This window comes from Cetorhinus maximus, chromosome 13, assembly GCF_964194155.1.
Source record: "Cetorhinus maximus chromosome 13, sCetMax3.hap1.1, whole genome shotgun sequence".
Classification (NCBI taxonomy): Eukaryota; Metazoa; Chordata; class Chondrichthyes; order Lamniformes; family Cetorhinidae; genus Cetorhinus; species Cetorhinus maximus.
The window spans coordinates 657,392-676,220 of record NC_135891.1 but is presented as its reverse complement, the minus strand read 5'-3'; the positions used below and the strand labels follow the sequence as shown (position 1 = coordinate 676,220).

At 43.7% G+C, this 18,829-nt stretch overlaps 1 protein-coding gene across 1 annotated transcript in view; it reads right to left on the bottom strand.

Moving 5' to 3' along the window:
* Positions 1-1,979: 1,979 nt before the first annotated feature.
* cyc1 (cytochrome c-1) overlaps positions 1,980-18,829 on the bottom strand; it is a 29,798-nt gene continuing 12,948 nt past the window's right edge. Inside the window, exons 4-7 of the mRNA XM_078554764.1 lie at positions 14,816-14,973; positions 9,881-10,041; positions 8,574-8,674; positions 1,980-2,885 (exon numbers count right to left, since the gene is read on the bottom strand). Of these exons, the coding sequence (XP_078410890.1) occupies positions 2,781-2,885; positions 8,574-8,674; positions 9,881-10,041; positions 14,816-14,973 (525 nt within the window). The 3' untranslated portion in view covers positions 1,980-2,780. The remainder of the gene's footprint in view (positions 2,886-8,573; positions 8,675-9,880; positions 10,042-14,815; positions 14,974-18,829) is intronic.

The window sequence follows — 18,829 nt, the reverse complement described above, 5'->3', positions numbered from 1 at the left end:
CTAGACCAGCATTTATTACCCTTGGGAAGATCACGGTGAGCCTTGTCCTTGAACCACTGCAGTCGCTGTTATAGGTACACCCGCAATGCTGTCAGAGTTCCAGGATTTTGACTCTGAATGGAGTGAAGGAATAGTAATATAGTTCCATATCAGGATGGTGTGTGGCTTGGAAGGTAACATACAAGTGGTTGTTCTTCTAGATTGTGCAGGTCATGGGTTTGGGTGTCACGCCAGGACTTGAGCACTTCACCTGAGGTGACACTCTTAGCAGACAAAATGGTGGATCATCAGTTTTAAACATTAGAAGGTGCACAACTTACTTCAACTATATGTTAACCTGCTCCCACCTGCTAAATGTGTTTAGAGTCAGAGGTTACAAATATTTTTACATTCTGAAACTGCAGCTGTCCAATGTACAAATAAAATTCCTGGTTTTCACATATACAGAGTCATAAAACCAGAACCTTTGGACAGGTGGAGCTCCTTCCCCACACTGCCCCAGCCAATTGACATTGTTGCTGCTTAATCATCACACTTAAATCCCCAGGATCTGATGACCCACACCCTGGGGTTCTAAAAAAAAGCTACAGAAATAGAAGATACGCTGGTTATGATTTTCCAAAATTCCTTAGATTCTACAATGGCCCTAGCAGATTGTAAGTTAGTAAATATAACACCGTTATTCAAGGAAGGAGGGAGAAAGAAAACTGGGAACTACAGGCAGTTAGCCTGGCATCAGTCATAAGGAAAGAGCTGGAATCTATTAAGAAAGTCTTAATGCACTTAGAAAAACAGTATGATTAGATAGTCAACAAGGTTTTACAAAAGGGAAATTGTTTGGCAAATTTATTAGAGTTCTTTGAGGATGTTACTAGTAGGGTATCTAAGGGGGAACCAGTAGGTGTACTTTTTCCAAAAGGTACGCGATAAGGTGCCACACAAAAGGTTAATATGCAAGATGAGGATTGGTTAATAGACAGAAAACAAAGAGTAGAGATAAATGGGGCATTTTCCAGTTGGCAGCCTGTGACTAGTGGAGTGTCAGCTATTTATAATCTATATTAATGACTTAGACAAAGTAACATATCTAAATTTGCTGATGATACAAAACTAGGTGGGATTGTAAATGAAGAGGACATGGCAGCTGCAGAGAGATTTTGACAGGGCAACAAGGTGGCAGATGGAATATAATGTGGGGAATTATGGGAGGATAGAAAAGCAGAATATTTTTTAGAAGATGTGAAACAGGTAAATATTGATGTTCAGAGGGACTTGGATATACTTATACAAGGAATACAAAGTTAGCTTGCAGGTACAGCAAGCAATTAGGAAGGCAAATGGCACGTTGGCCTTTATTGCAAAGGAATTGGAATATAAAAAACAAGAAAGTTTTGCTACAATTGTACAGGACCAAACCTGGAATAGTGTGTGCAGTTTTAGTCTTCATATTTAAGGAGGATATACTTGCCTTGGAGGCAGTACAGTGAAGGTTCATTAGATGAGAGGCTGAATAAATTGGGCTGGTATACTCTGCAGTTTAGGAGAATGAAAAGTGATCTCATTGAAACATTCACGATTATGAGGGAGCTTGACAGGGTAAATGCTGAGAGGTTGTTTCCCCTGACTGGAGAATCTAGAACATGGGGACACAGTCTCAGTATAAGGGGCTGATCATTTAGGACTGAGATGAGGAGAAATTCCTTCACTCAAAAGACTTGTGAATCTTCGGAATTCTCTACCCCAGAGGGTTGTGAATGCTCCATCATTGAATACATTTTAAGATTGAGAGATTTTTGAAGAAATTCTCAAGAAATCAAGGGATATAGGGAGTGGGCAGAAAAGTGGAAGATCAGCAATGGTTGTATTGAATGGTGGAACAGACTTGAGGGCTATATGGTCTGCTCTTATTTCTTAAGTAGGGGCATAGGGTAAAGACAGGACAGAGATGAACACAGGGTGGAAGACCAACACAGAACAGGTCCGCAGCATAGTATTTATTAAACATTTCAACTTATTAAATATTTACACAAATGCTGTGTATAGTAATGATTTAAAGGAGGAATCCTTCAACTCACAGTAGGACCAAACACACATCAAAAACAATGTACTCTGGAAGTAAATTAAAATGAGGTTGACTCTCCTTATGACAGACACAATGAGGGGATTCCAACTGCTCGTTGATGGTTCAGAACAGTGAGTTTTCTCAGAGAGCACTTAGAACCTGCAGACTTGGGGCATGATTCTCAGTGCTAACCCACCAGCATTAAAATCTCCAGGAAGCCCCAATGAGGCCAGGGAATTTTCTTCCCACATCTTATGCATGATGTCCATGTTTAATAAATGGGACTCCAAAATCCCTACCCTATTTGAAGATTGAATTCTGTGAAGACCAAATGCCAAGGCTTGTATTCAGTTATAATTAGTGAAAGACAGTATTCACCAGCTACTGGATGACAGCATTGCTCCAAATTTATTTCTAAAACCGCTGATATTTTTAAAAGGTTGCTGTTGGACAGCCAATGGAGCACATTTAGGTTTGGAAGTCATTGTTTGTTGGAGCATTGGTTTAATCACAGCCAGCAATCCACCCATTGATCCCACGAGTGTGACAATAGATATTACTATTTAATGGTGCTATGCTTTAATAAATCCCTGATGAATGTCTGTTTATTTTAAACTGTTCATTATTTTTGTTCCCCCCCGCCCCCCAGAAACTATACATGTTGGCTGAGAATGCAGGCGGTCAAGCGCTGCTGGAGTTGAGTATCCCTGATGTCGAGTTATTTTGGAGGTCTGTAGGCAATCTTCCTACTCTTTAAAACAGACCATCGGTGCTTCTTCATGTAGTAAAGCAGTGGCCAAAGCACAGCCGAGAACATCAGCAGCTGTAAAAGAGAAGAAGCTCAATCAGAATCTTACAGCATAGAGAAAGGCTTTTTGGCTCATCGTGCCTGTGGCAGCTCTTGAAAGAACTGTCCAATTAATCTTGTTTCCCCCGCTGTAATACAACAGTGACTGCACTTAAAGTACCACATTGGCTGTGAAGCACTTCAGGACATGCTGAAAGCATGAAAGGTGTTATAAAAATCTTTTTCATAGTGATGTGAAGTTGTGCAGTATAAATTGGTCACTAAACGTACCACCATTACCACTGCTCCCCCATCACAAATTCCCCTTTATACATCTCCCTCTCCTGAAGTATAGGTGTACTTGGAGGTATGTTTCCATTGTTACTGACAGTGGCAGGTACAGTAGCTAAGGAACCCTTGTCCCTCCTGTAAACACTGAGATGACAGCAAGACTGAGCTCAATCCTGTCCCAAGTCAACATCAAATCAAGCAAGTTCCAGTGAAGAACCATGGAAAGCAATAAAGTCCTGACCCAGTCTCACCATCCCTTCCTCAAACTGTGGACAACGATGTTAATCATATGTCATCACCGGCACACCCCCAGTAAAGGTAGCAAATGGGCACAGACTGGAGTATTGAACTTGGGGCCATTCTGTGAGTTCAAGAGCACATCAGGCTCTTCATTTCCTCTCTGAGCCACAAGGAAGCACAGTGCTCCATTACCCTTTAAATGCCAAAGTTCTAAAGAAATGGTCGTCAGTCAATGGGCAGTGTACATGATCCCACATTGTGCCCCTTCTGGGAGCTCAAGTTCCTGCATCACCTATTTTGCCAAAATATGAACGTAGGAATTAGGAGCAGGTGTAGGCCCCTCGGCCCCTTGAGCCTGCTCTGTCAATCAGTAAGATCATGGCTGATCTGATTGTAACCTCAACTCCACATTCCTGCCTACCCCTGATAACCATGCTTATCAAGAATCTATCTACCTCTGCCTCAAGTCTCAAAGACTCTCATTCGATGATATTTTGAGGAAGGGAGCTCCAAAGACTCATGACCCTCAGAAAAAAATTCTCATCTTTCTTAAATGGGTGACGCTTATTTTAACAATGACCCTAGTTCCTTCTCTGAATCCTTGGGAAGAGAAGTTTCAATAATGCAGCCTGTAAAGAAATGTACCAGCAATGTTGCTCACTGACTCATCAGGAGGATTACTTTAGCACAGAATAATATTACCCCCTGATCACATAAAGTCCCTCTTAACAACATAACCAATACTGGTAAACTCTTGCCAAGACCGAGCTCAGTTTCCGATCTCCACTAAACTGCCTTTCAACAGGATGTGACAATCAGATTGTCATAAAAACCAAATCGGTTCATTAATACTGTCCTTACCTAAAGTCTAAACTAACTTGGCTGGGGAATGGGATCCTGAGAGGTGGTTCAGGGGGAGATGCACAGCCAAAATTAGAAGAGCGAGCAACTGAGTCTGGAAGGCATAGAACTTCTAGACCAGTTAAGGCACAAGGGAGCTTGGCAAGGTTGGATGGTATTTATTTTAATGCAAGGAGTCTGACAAATAAGGCAGATGAGTTGAGGGCACAAATTAACACATGGGAGTATAATGTCATTGCTGTCACAGAGACATGGTTGATAGAGGGGCAGGATTGACAGCTCAATATTCCAGGATATAGGGTCTTCAGGCGAGACAGGGAAGGAGGTAAAAGAGGAGGGGGTATCGCAGTATTGATTAAGGAATCAATTACAGCAGTAAGGAGGGATGACATCTCAAATGAAGCCACATGGGTAGGATTTAAAAATAAAAAAGGAGCAATCACATTGCTGGGAGTGCACTATAGGCGCCCAAACAGTCAGAGAGAAATAGAAGAGCAGATATGCAGGCAAATTTCAGAGAAGTGTAAAAATAATAGGGTAGTAATAGTGGGGGATTTCAACTTCCCCAACATTAACTGGGTTAGTCATAGTGTGATAGGTTTAGAGGGAGCGGAATTCTTAAAATGCATCCAGGAGATCTTTTTAAGCCAGTGCGTAGAAGGTCCTACAAAGTCCTGGACTTAATTTTAGGGAATGAAGCCAGGCAAGTGGTAGAGGTATCAGTGGGGGTACATTTTGCACATAGTGACCATAACTCCATTAGATTCAAGGTTGTTATGGAAAAGGACAAGGATGGGCCAGAAATCAGAGTTCTAAATTGGGGGAAGGACGATTTTAATGAGATCAGATATGATTTGGCCAGAGAGGACTGGGAGCAGCTATTTTTAGGTAAATATGCATCAGAGCAGTGGGACTCATTCAAGAAGGAAATAGGGAGAGTACAGGGCCAACATATTCCAGTAAAGATAAAGGGTGGGACCAACAAATCCAGGGGACCCTGGATATCGAGGGATATACAGGATTGGATAAAGAGAAAAAGGGAGGCTTATGGCAGATACTGAGGGCTCAAAACAGCGGAAACCCTAGAGGAGTATAGAATGTGTAGGGGGGAATTTAAAAAACAAATTAGGAGAGCAAAAAGGGGGCATGAAAAAAACATTGGCAGGTAAAATAAAGGAAAATCCAAAGTTATTTTACGAGTACACTAAAAGTAAGAGGATAACCAGGGAAAGAGTAGGGCCCATTAAGGGCCATAGTGGTAATTTGTGTGTGGAGCCGGAAGACGTAGGTAGGGTTCTAAATGAATACTTTGTGTCTGTGTTCGCAAGTGAGAGGGATGACGTGGGTATGGAAATCAGGCAGAAGGACTGTGATATAATTAAAGAAATTAGCATAGAAAGGGAGGAGGTTCTAAGTGGTCTGGCAGGCTTAAAAGTAGATAAATCTCCAGGCCTGGATGAAACGTATCCCAGGCTGTTGAGGGAGGCAAGGGAGGAGATAGCAGGGGCGCTGGCAATAATTTTCAATACCTCTCTGGCCACAGGAGAGGTGCCAGAGGATTGGAGGACAGCCAATGTGGTACTGTTATTCAAGACGGGAGGAAGGGATAAACCTGGGAGCTACAGGCCAGTCAGTCTAACCTCAATGGTGGGGAAACTATTGGAAGCAATTCTGAGCGACAGAATTAATCTACACTTGGAGAGGCAGGGATTAATCAAGGACAGTCAGCATGGTTTTGTTAAGGGGAGGTCATGTCTGACCCATTTGATTGACTTTTTCGAAGAGGTGACCAGGTGCGTAGATCATCTTCTTATTGTGTCCATGGACAGTCTATACATGGCCCAGCCAGAACTGGACACATTTTTGTGCCTTGTTGCTGAATTCAGCAAGATCTGCAACAGTGCAGGGTTCCTCTAGCGATTGGCATTGCAGGAGATGTTGCATAGTCTGTGGCTCAGTTCCACATTCACAAGTTGTCAGGCTGGTTGTATATCCCCATTTGCTTAGTGACACCTTTGAACGACCTACACCAGTCCTAAGTCTGTTAAGGCACTTCCAGGTTGCCCAGTTGTAATTAGCTCCTGGGGGAAGGCTTTCATCCGGTAGAATTTCCATCGCTGGGGGTTGTTCGAGACTGGCGAGCCGGTCTTTCCACAAGGCGATGCGGGCTTCAGATGGGGTTGATTGTAATGGAACAACACTGTTCATGAAGCTCTTCCTTGACTTTAGGCGGCTGGGTGTAGGTGTATGACCATGTAGAGGGTGCCTCTCATCTGATGTTTGACGGAGTCGCTCTTTCTTGCTGGCTACCATTCTTCTTATATCAGGGGGAGCGATACCCACCAGGATATACAGGCTGTTGGTATTTGTTGGTTTTAAACAACCTGTGATAAGTCGGCAGCTTGCATTCAGAACGGCATCCATATTCTTAGCACCAGTAGATCTTTCCCATGCAGGGCAGGCGTATTGGGCAGTGGAATAGCAAAGAGCAAGTGCACTGGTTCGCAATGTTTTCGAGCTTGCTCCCCATTTTTTGTTAGCGAGCTTATTCAGGATGTTGTTTCGTGCGCTCACTTTTGCCTTTGTCTTTTCGATGTGGTTCTTGAAGGTGAGGCATCTGTCAAGGGTGACTCCTAAGTAGATAGGGTGCTCGCAATGCGTCAGTGTTGCTCCACACCAGGTTACTTTAAGCTGGCGTTTGGCTTCACGGTTTCTGAGGTGGAATGCACAAACTTGCGTCTTTGATGGGTTGGCGCGAAAGTGGTTTTCTTCATAGTGGGATGTTAGTGCCTCCAAGGCCTCAGAAAGCATTTTCTCCACGGTGTTAAAATCAGTGCTTTGGGCAGTGACACATAAGTCATCAGCAGATATAAAACGGCGTGTGACACCTTCTATAGGTTGATCATTCGTGTACATGTTGTTCAGCAGCGGTGCAAGCACGCTTCCCTGAGGAAGACCATTCTTCTGAATACGCCACCTGCTGTGCTTCCCACCTAGTTCAACATAGAACCGACGATTCTGAAGCATGCTTTCTAACAGCTCTGTTAAGTGATTATCTTTTGTTTTGGTGTGTAGATGAGAGCAATGCATTTGACATAGTTTATTTGGACTTCAGCAAAGCTTTTGATAAGGTCCCGCATGGGCGACTGATAATGAAGGTAAGAGCCCATGGGATCCAAGGCAATTTGGCAAATTGGATCCAGAATTGGCTGATTGGCAGGAAGCAGAGGGTGATGGTCGAGAGGTGTTTTTGTGACTGGATGCCTGTGTCCAGTGGGGTTCCACAGGGATTGGTGTTGGATCCCTTGCTGTTTGTGATATATATAAACGATTTAGAGCTGAATGTAGGAGGGTTGATCAGTAAGTTCGCGGATGACACCAAAATTGGTGCGGTGGTGAATAGTGAGGAGGATAGCCTTAGATTACAGGAGGATATAGACGAGCTGGTCAGATTGGCTGATCAGTGGCAAATGTAATTTAATCTGGATAAGTGTGAGGTGATGCACTTGGGCAGGACAAACAAGGCATGGGAATACACGATGAATGGTAGGGCCCTGGGAAGTACCGAGGATCAGAGGGACCTTGGTGTGCATGTCCACCGATCCCTTAAGGTAGTGGGACAGGTAGACAAGGTGGTTAAGAAGGCATATGGGATACTTCCTTTATTAGCCGAGGCATAGAATATAACAGTAGGGAGGTTATGCTGGAATTGTATAAAACGCTGGTTAGGAGAGATTGGATAGACTGGGGTTATTTTCCCTGGAGCAGAGGAAATTGAGGGGGGACATGATTGAGGTGTATAAAATTAGGAGGGGCATAGATAGGGTAAACAGGAAGGAACTTTTCCCCTTGGTGGAGGGATCAATAACCAGGGGGCATAGATTTAAGGTAAGGGGCAGGAGGTTTAGAGGGGATGTGAGGAAGAATTTTTTCACTCAGAGGGTGGTGGGAATCTGGAACTCACTGCCTGAAAAGGTGGTAGATGCAGATACCCTCATAACATTTAAGAAGTATTTGGTTGTGCACTTGCGATGCCATGGCATACAAGGCTATGGGCCTAGTGCTGGAAAATGGGATTAGAATAGTTAGGTACTTGTTTGAATGGCGCAAACTTGATGGGCCGAAGGGCCATTTTCTGTGCTGTAGACCTCTATGACTCTACCTGCTCTGTGCCTATATGACTGCAGTCCCACATCAACATTAAATCCTAGGCCTCTGTAGTGGCCCAGCAAGCCACTTAATTGTCTCAACAGAAATGTGTGATAAAAGCTGGCCTCGCCAGTGATGCCCACATTGCATGACAGAACATCAAAATTGGAGTATGGAGCTGACCTTCAGGCCCATGCGTTTACGCTGGTCATGTTCTGGTTCGGCAGTCCAACGCAGGAATGTGCAGACATCTTTAGCGATCTGACTCATCGAGGCTGGGGTACCTACACATTAGGAGAGAGTCCAGCACTAAGTTAGCAAGCTCCAGGAGTCTCAAAAGGCACAAACACAGACGCACGCACACAATGTTAGTGGCATAATGCAAGCTTCAACACTCAGGTTCACATCAGCCAGTTATACAGCAATGTGAGTTATTACAATCATATCTGCCATAACATCATTTTCATAAAATGAGGGAACTGGGCTTTGGTCTGGTGCCATTTAGCCTGCAATAGCATATTTGGGTGTAAGCTTTGAGGCAGATATCGGAAAGATGTGGAGCTAGAATGTGCATTGATCGTCCTTTCACCTCAGACCTGGGTTGAAATTCACAGAAGTACAAGTTTTCCTCCCTCATGGTCCCATTCCCTGCAGAGATCAGAGACTCTCTCAGTATTGTTGGCCATTATCCTCCATTAACAGTGAGGCCAACTGCAGGGCTCAGACCAACTAACTCAGTACAGACTAGGGACAAAATCCTGACCACTAAAGCTCAGTTCTAAACACTTAATACTTGAACCTTATGTGCTCTGATTAATGTTCATCATCAGCTCTTTCACAGGAACAGGAGGCCATTCAGCCCCTTGAGCCTGTTCTGCCATTCAATATTATGGTTCATCTGTATCCAAAGTCCATCCACCTGCCTCGATTCCATATCCTTTTATGCCCTCATCTAGAAAAACGCTATCAATTTCAGATTTAAAATGATTAATTAAGCTAGCATCAACTGCTTTTAGTTGGAGAGAGTTTCATACGATTACTACCCTTTGTGTGAAGAATTGTTTCCTAACTTCTCTACTGAATAAACTAACTCTGATTTTAAGGTTGTTTCCTTCATCCCAGACTTTCCCACCAGTGGAGAAGATTTCTATTTACCTATCAATTGCATTCAAAATCCTAACACTTCAATCAAATCAACTCAAACTTCAATATTTTGGGAATATTAGCCTAGTTCATGCATTCTCTCTTTGTAACCTTTTCTTGGAGTCCTGGTAACATTCTGGTCAATCTGGTCAAGGTGTACTCCTTTCCAAGGCAATTATTTCATTCTAAGCTGTAGTGCTCCGACGTGTACAAGTGCTCCAGCTGTGGATGAAGCAGCGCTTTGAATGTTTTTAATGGAAAAGCTTATCAGAGAATGCACCAGAGGGCATTGGTCAGAGTGTGGAGTGAGTGTCAGTGACGTCAGGAATACAAGATCCAAGTCTTACCATCCTCATACTCAACGGCTTCATCATAGATTGGAGGGGCCATTCCAATAGCCTGACCAGGGAAGTAGGGGTTGTAGTGTAACCCTTCTCGGAGACTGATGCCAGCAGGAGCGTCACAGTAACCAGTGAGCAAGGTGAAGATATAATCCTCACCACCATGTCTACACAACCAAAGAAGAACAATGAGTCCACATTTCTTAAAGTTCAAAATTTCATCAAGGATTTTCTACAGAACAAAGTCTTACAGCAGATTCTACTTTATGTTTCAATTCCTTCTCTTGGTGAAGACCATGGCAAATCATTTTGGACTGAGTGATTGGACCCAGGGTAGGATGTCTTCATTATAGATTTTTTAGAACCATTGATTTTACAGAACAGGAGGCGGCCATTTGGCCCATAAGCGTCAGCTCTGCTAGAGCAACCCCTAACTAATCCCATTGTCCCAATCTCTCCCCATAGCCCCGTATCAATCCCAAACTAATCCACTGCACCACTCTCTTCCCATCGCCCTGTATCAATCCCAAACTAATCCACTGCACCACTCTCTTCCCATCGCCCTGTATCAATCCCAAACTAATCCCACTGCACCACTCTCTCCCCATAGCCCCGTATCAATCCCAAACTAATCCACTGCACCACTCTCTTCCCATCGCCCTGTATCAATCCCAAACTAATCCACTGCACCACTCTCTTCCCATCGCCCTGTATCAATCCCAAACTAATCCCACTGCACCACTCTCTTCCCATAGCCCTGTATCAATCCCAAACTAATCCCACTGCACCGCTCTCTTCTCATAGCCCTGTATCAATCCCAAACAAATCCCACTGCCTCACTTTATCCCCATAGCCCTATATCAATCCCAAACTAATCCAACTGCACCACTCTCTTCCCATAGCCCTGTATCAATCCCAAACAAATCCCACTGCCCCACTTTATCCCCATAGCCCTATATCAATCCCAAACTAATCCCACTACCCCGCTCTCCCCATAGCCCTATATCAATCCCAAACTAATCCCACTACCCCATTCTCTCCTCATATCCCTGTATCAATGCCCAAACTAATCTCACTTCCCCACTCTCTCCCCATAGCCCTGTATCAATGCCCAAACTAATCCCACTTCCCCATTCTCTCCTCATATCCCTGTATCAATGCCCAAACTAATCTCACTTCCCCACTCTCTCCCCATATCCCTGTATCAATCCCAAACTATTCACATTACCCCATACACTCAATAGCCCTGTAGTAATCCCAAGCTAATGCCACTGCCCTGATCTCATCCCATTGCCCAATTTTCCCTTAAAGAATTCAACAGTCTCCGTCTCAAGCAGGTTGAGGGAAAGCATCTTCTGCTCCAAGGGCCGTGTGTGTAAAGAAATATCTCCTAACCTTGCTCCACACATTCTTGATCGCTTCAATGTCCTTACCAAGCATTCCCAAAGATGCCACAGACAGGGTCACAAAAGGTGACCTCACCAAAAGCAGGCACCAGAGTTTCAGGGCACTGTGGACATGCAGGTGTGCGGCACTCGAATATGCCTGTGTCTTGGTAATGAGGTGTTCTCCCACCAACACTGCAATGTATTCATGCACAACCAGAGGCTGAATGTTTCACCAATCTGTCTTTTGGAAATGAACGGCTTTATACAAGTGAGTCAACACTTGCCTTGCAGCAGAGGAGAATCCCTACATAGAACTGAACTACAGATCATATATCTGTTCTTGCTTTCATCAGTACACACATACAGAACCATAGGTTAGATTGACATATGGGGATTCTCCAACATTTACCAATTTTCATTGCCTGCTGGGACCAAGGGATGTGGGGACTGTCCACTCTTTTCTAGGAAGGCAATTGTGTCATTGACAGTGTTATCAAGCAGCACTTCCATAGCAATAACCTGCTCACTGATGCTCAGTTTGGGTTCTGCCAGGGCACTTGGCTCCAGACCTCATTACAGCCTTGGTCCAAACATGGCCAAAAGAGCTGAGCTTTAGAAGTCAGATGGGACTGACTGCCCTTGACAGTAAGGCAGCATTTGACCGAGTGTGGCATCAAGGAGCCCCTGCAGAATTAAATCAATGGTAATCATGGGTAAACACTCCACTGACTAGCATCATATCCAACACAAAGAAAGATGGTTGTAATTGTTGGAGGTCAATCATCTCAGTTCCAGGACATCACCGCAGGAGTTCCTCAGGTTAGTGTCCTAGGCCCAACCATCTTCAGTTGTTTCATCAATGGCCTTCATTCCATCATAACGTCAGAAGTGGGGATGTTCACTGATTGCAGTGTTCAATACTGTTCACAACTCCTCAAATACCGAAGCGGTCTGTGCCTGTATACAACAAGATCTGTATAACATTCAGGCTTGGGCTGATAAGTGGCAAGTCAATATTCTTGCCATGAGTGCTAGGCAATGATCAACTCCAACAAGAGAGAATCTAACTATCTCCCCTTGACATTCAACAGCATTATCATTGCCGAATCTCCCAGTATCAACATCCTAAGGGTTACCATTCACCAAAAATTGAACTGGACCAGCCACATAAATACTGTGGCTACAAGAGCAGGTCAGACGTTTAGAATGCTGCAGCGAGCAACTTACCTCCAGACTTCACTCTAGAGGATACAAGTGACATCCCAGAAGCAGCTATAAATCAGGAAACGGAAGGGAGGGAGGAACTCAAGAAAATTACAATCACCAGAGAAGTGGTACTGAGTAAATTGTTGGAGCTGCGAGCTGACAAGTGCCCAGATCCTGATGGACTTCATCCTAGGGTCTTAAAAGAAGTGGCTAGTGAGATAGTTGATGCATTGGTTTTAATTTTCCAAACCTCCCTAGATTCAGGGAAGGTCCCATTAGATTGGAAGATAGCAAATGTGGGAGGGAGACAGAAAGCAGGAAACTACAGGTCAGTTAGCTTAACATTTGTCATGGGGAAAACGTTAGAAGCTATTATTAAAGAAGCTATAAGCAAGGCACTTGCATAACTTCAAGGTAATCCGATAGAGTCAACATGGTTTGGTGAAAGGGAAAGCATGTTTAATCAATTTATTGGAATTCTTTGAGGAAATAACATGTGCTGTGGATAAAGGGGAACGGGTGGATGTACCGTACTTAGGTTTCCAGGAAGCATTTGATAAAGCGCCACATCAAAGGTTATTGTGGAAAATAAAAGCTCATGGTGTAGGGAGTAACATATTGGCATGGATAGAAGATAGGCTAGCTAACATGAATCAGAGATTAGGCACAAATGGGTCTTTTTCGGGTTGGCAAGATGTAATGCGTGGTGTGCCACAGGGATCAGTGCTGGGACCTCAACTGTTTACAATTTATATAAATATCCTGGATGGGATGGTTTCCCAATTTGCTGACCCAAAGATAGGTAGGAAAGTGAGTTGTGAAGAGGACAAAAGGAGGCTAACAAAAAGATTCAGATAGTTAAGTGAGTGGGCAAAGACATGGCAAATGGAGCATAATGTGGGAAAATGTGAAATTGTCCATTTTGGCAGGAAGAATAAAAGAAACATTATCTAAATGGTGAGAGATTGCAGAGCTCTGAGATGCCGAGGGATTTGGGTAATCTAGTGCAGAATCAGAAGAGGCTAGTGTGCAGGTACAGCAGGTAATTAGGAAAGCTAATAGAATGTTATCATTTCTTGTGAGGGGAATTGATTACAAAAGTAGGGAGGTTATGCTTCAATTATACAGAGCATTAGTGAGACCACATCTGGAGTACTGTGTACAGTATTGGTCACCTTATTTAAGGATGGATGTAAATGCGTTGGAAGCAGTTCAGAGAAGGTTTACCAGACTAATACCTCAAATGGGTGGGTTGTCTTACGAGGAAAGGTTGGACTGGTTAGGTTTGTATCCATTGGAGTTTAGAAGAGTAAGAGGTGACTTGATTGAAACATATAAAATCCTGAGGGGTCTTGACAGTGTGGATGTTTCCTCTTGTGGGAGAATCTGGTACTAGGGGTCAGTGTTTAAAAATACTTTGTCACCCACTTAAAACAGAGATGAGGCAAAAATTTTTTTTGAGGATCGTGAGTCTTTGGAACTCTGTTCCTGAAAAGGCAGTAGAAGCAGAGTCTTTGAATATTTTTAAAGCAGAGGTGGATAGATTCTTGGTAAGCAAGGGGGTGATGAGTATCGGGGGTAGGTGGAATGCAGATTTCAGGTTACCATCAGATCAGCCATGATCTTGTTAAATGACGGAGCAGGCTCAAGGGCCCGAATGGCCTACTCCTGCTCCTCGTTTTGTATGTTCCCAAAGCCTGTCCACCATCTACAATGCACAACGTAAAGAGCGTGATGGAATACTCTCCACTTGCCTGGATGAATGCAGCTCCAACTATACTCCAGAAGCTTGACACTATCCAAGACAAAGGCACCCCATTCACCAAATTAAACATTCACTCCCTCCACCACTGATGCACAGTGGCAGTGGCATCTACAAGATGCACTGCAGCAACTCAGCAAGGCTCCTTCTACTGTACCTTCTAAACCTGCAACCTCTACCACTTAGAAATATAAGGACAGCAGATGCATAGCACCTGCAAGTTCCTCTCCAAGCCACACCCCATCCTGGCTTGGAAATATATCACTGTTTCCTTTTCTGCCACTAGGTCAAAATCCTGGAACACCCTCCCTAACAGCACTGTGGGCATACCTATACCATCCGGACTGCAGCAGTTCACAGTAACAGCTGACCACCAACCTTCTCAAATGCAATTAGGGATGTGCAACAAATGCTGGCCTAGCCAGCAATGCTCACATCCCATGAAATCACTTTTTTAAAAATTGAAGTTTCAGATGGGAAGCAAACACAGAAATGAATGGACAGATTTCACTTCTAGAAATTTCACAATGTAAGCAAAAATCCACGAGGAACAGTAAATTGCAGCAGTGAGTGTGAGGAAGGTACCTGGCATTTGCAATGTAGGTGAGGTCGGGTGGAAGAGATCCATTATTTGCTGCTCTTGCAGCCTCAGAATTGGGGTACGGTCGAGGGAAATAATCAGAGAGTTTTCCAGGGCGAGTGAACATTTCTCCACTTTCATCTGGTCCATCCAGCACTTCAATCTAGGGGTATCAGAGAGACAGAAATGGTAAGAAATAGCAGGCATGTGTAATTCATGCTTTTCTTGTGGGTAACTGCTGATCACTATCAAAGATGTTCTGAAGTTAGCACTCTTAGCTTTGTGGCTCTGTGCATGCATTAACATAGTTATTAGATATCAGCTTGGCTCATTTAGTTGCATTCTCAGTTAGAGCCAGGGGTCAGAATCAATTCCATAGAAACAATACGGAAATGGGCCACATGGCCAAACCAGGCTGTGTTGGTGTTTGTCCTTCACAGTATTCTAATCCCACATCACCACCCTGATCCCATATCCCTCTTCCTGCAGCCAGCTATCTGATCCCAGACACAGACTTGAGTACCTAATCTTGTCTGACATTCCAATGTCTGCTCATGTTGATGTTACAAATCCTGTGATAATGTTCACCATAAAGCATCAGCAAACAGAACAAATCGACTGGTGGTTCATCTTGCTGCTGTTTGTGGGGAATTTAGCCAGTCAACTTAATGTTGGTTGTGGGGAAACTTTTAGAGACCTTAATCTGAGAGAAATTACTTGGCATTTGGCAAAAAATAAGGGTTAATAAATGAAAGTCTTCACAGATTTGTTGAAGGCAAAATGGGTTTGTCTAGCTTGATTGAGTTCTTTGATGCAATAACAGAGCAGATTGGTGAGGGTATTACAGTTGTGTATATGGACTTTCAAAAGGTGATGCACCACTTAATAGACTTTATTGTAAAAATGGAGCCAGTGGGGTTAGAGAGATAGTGGCAGCATGAATACTAAATTGGCTAAAGAACAAAAATTAGAAAGTAGTAGTGACTGGTTGTTTTTCAGATTTTCTTTATTCTTTCATGAAATGTGGGCCTCCCTGGCAAGGCCAGTGTAGAAACATAGGAAATAGGGGCAGGAGTAGGCTATTTGGCTTCTCAAGCCTGCTCTACCATTCAACTAGATCATGGCTGCTCTTGTAGCTCAATACCATTGTCCTGCACTATCCCCTGTATCTCTTGAAGTTATTAATATGTAGAAATCTATCGATCTCTGTCTTGAACATGCTCAATAACAGAGTCTCAACAGCCCTGTGGGGTAGAGAATTCCAAAGATTCACCACCCTCAGTGAAGAAATTCCTCCTCATCTCAGTTCTAAATGGCCTCCCTCTTATTCCGAGACTGTATCCCCTGGTTCTAGACCCACTCCCCCCCCCCACCAACCCCCCACCCAAGCTAGGGAAACATCCCTAGCGTCCTGCGTCCACCCTGTCAAGCCCTGTAAGAATTTTGTATGTTTCAGTGAAATCACCTCACATTCTTCTAAGCTTAGAATGTAGACCCAGTCTCCTCAATCTCTCCTCATTGATTCCTGGGAGAGCAGGATTGTTCAGTCTGGTAAATCTTCGTTGCACTCCCTCTATGGCAAATATATCCTTCCTTAGGTAAGGAGACCAAAACTGTACGCAATACAGTACTCCAGGTGAGGTCTCACCAAGGCTCTGTACTATTCCAGCGAGACATTTTTACTCCTGAACTCAAATCCTCTTGTAATAAAGGCCAATATACTATTTGCCTCCCTAATTGCTTGCTGCACCTGCATGCTAGCTTTCAGTGATTCATGAACAAAGGACACCGAGATCCCCTTGGACATCAACACTTCCCAACCTCCCACTATTTAAGAAATACTCTGCATTTCTGTATTTCCGACCAAAGTGGTTAACTTCACATTTTTCCATGTTATATTCTATCTGCCATGTTCTTGCCCACTCACTTAGCCTGTCTAAATCCCCTTGAAGCCTCTTTGCATATTCCCATCTAGTTTTGTGTCATCAGCAACCTTGGAAATATTACATTTGGTCCCAGCATCCAAATCATTGATACTGGGACCCAAGCACCAATCTTTGTGGAACCCCACTAGCCACAGTCTGCCAACCTAAGAATGACCTGTTTATTCCTACTCTGTTTTCTGTACGTCAACTAATTCACAATCCATACCAGTATATTACCCCCCAATCCCATGTGGCCTAATTTTGTTTGCTAACCTCCTGTGTGGGATCTTATCAAAAGCCTTCTGAAAATCCAAATACACCACATCCACTGGTTCCCCCTTACTTCAACAGGTTTGTCAAATATGATTTCCCTTTTATAAATCCATGTTGAGTCCGCCCAATCTTACCATTATTTTCTATGTGTCCAGATATCACATCCTTTATAATAGATTTTTGCATTTTCCCTACCACTGATGTCAGGCTAACAGGTCTGTAGTTCCCCATTTTCACTCTCCTTCCTTTCTTTAACAGTGGGTTACATTTGCAGAACTGTTCCAGAATCTCAAGAATTTTGGAAAATGACCATTCATGCATCCACTATCTCTACAGCCACCTCTTTCAACACTCTGCGATGTAGATCATCAGGTCAGGGGGTTTATCAACTTACAGTACCATTAATTTCTCCAGTACTACCTTTTCTCTTTCAGGCCCTCATTCCCACTAGTTCCTCGGTTTGGAATTGAAAGCTAGTCTCAGTAATGGTGACCACGGCAACTATGATCAATTATTGTAAAAAACTCATCTGGTTCACTAATGTCCTTTCGGGAAGGAAATCTGCCGTCCTCACCTGGTTTGGCCGACATGTGGCGCCAGACCCATAGCTTTGTGGCTGACTCTTAAATGCCCTCTGAAATGGCCTAGCAAGTCAATCTATTCAATGGCAATTAAGGATGGGGAACAAATGTTGGCCTAGCCAGAGACACCCACATCCCAGGAAAGAATTAAGACTGTCCCAATAACACAGCTCCCATTTTCTCTGGCACTGGTGCCAGTGCCCCATGAATCAAAACCCATTTGTCCCACGCCAATCTTTGAGGCACAAATTCAACTCTAATTTTATTTATTCTACACTAATTTGCTCGTGGCTCAGATAGTAATCCAGAGATCATTACCTTTGAATTTCTGCTTTTTAATTTAGCCTCTAGTTCCTCATGCTCTCCAAACAGAACCTTTTTTCTGGTCCAGCTATATCATTGGCACTTAAGAAGACCAGGACAACTGGATCCTCGCCTCCCACCGCAAGTTCTGCTCCAGTGCAGAGCAGATGTCCCGAACCCTGGCACCAGGTAGGCAGCCTTCTGGAATCACACTCTCAGCTGCAGAGAACTGAGGGTCAGAGACTGGGGTGCAAAAGGAGTGAGAGAGTTTGGTGAGCTGAGGGAAACTTAAGTATCTTTCTAAAATCTAATATTGTTTGTATTTAACATTTAACTACAAGTACTGTTTAAATTCTAGGTTTCATCCAGGAGCCTAAGCAGGGAGATTGAAGCTATCCACTGGCAGCAGGTAAAATAATTAATTATGGAAACTAGCTTGAACTGGTCTTTGCTGTACCTGGGCTCAGCTCATCCCTTTGTTCAGAACCTATAAATTCAGACAGACATTCTCAGTGTGCAACGGAGTGAGAGAGTTTGGTGAGCTGAGGGAGTTTGGTGAGGAGGGGAAGAAGGTACTTCTTTGCTTTTTCTAACTTTTTCACCCAAGCTGATTGGTGAGTATCTGGTGGAAAGCTGGTAAGTGGTCAAGGCACTATTTCAGGAATAGAACAGGCAGGAATTTGTGATAGGATTAATAAATATATAAAACAAAATAAATAATTGAATAAAATAATTAAGTATAGCAAGACAGGGGATGTGTCATGGCTGCAGCATGTGGGAGCTCCTAGATACCAATGTGATCCAGGGCAAACACATCTGCAGCAAGCGCCTGCGACTTGGGAAGCTTCGGGTCAGTGACTACGCTGGAGGCCGAGCTGTGGACACTTCGACACATCAGGGAGGGTGAGGGATACATGGACGCTTTGTATCAGGAGGC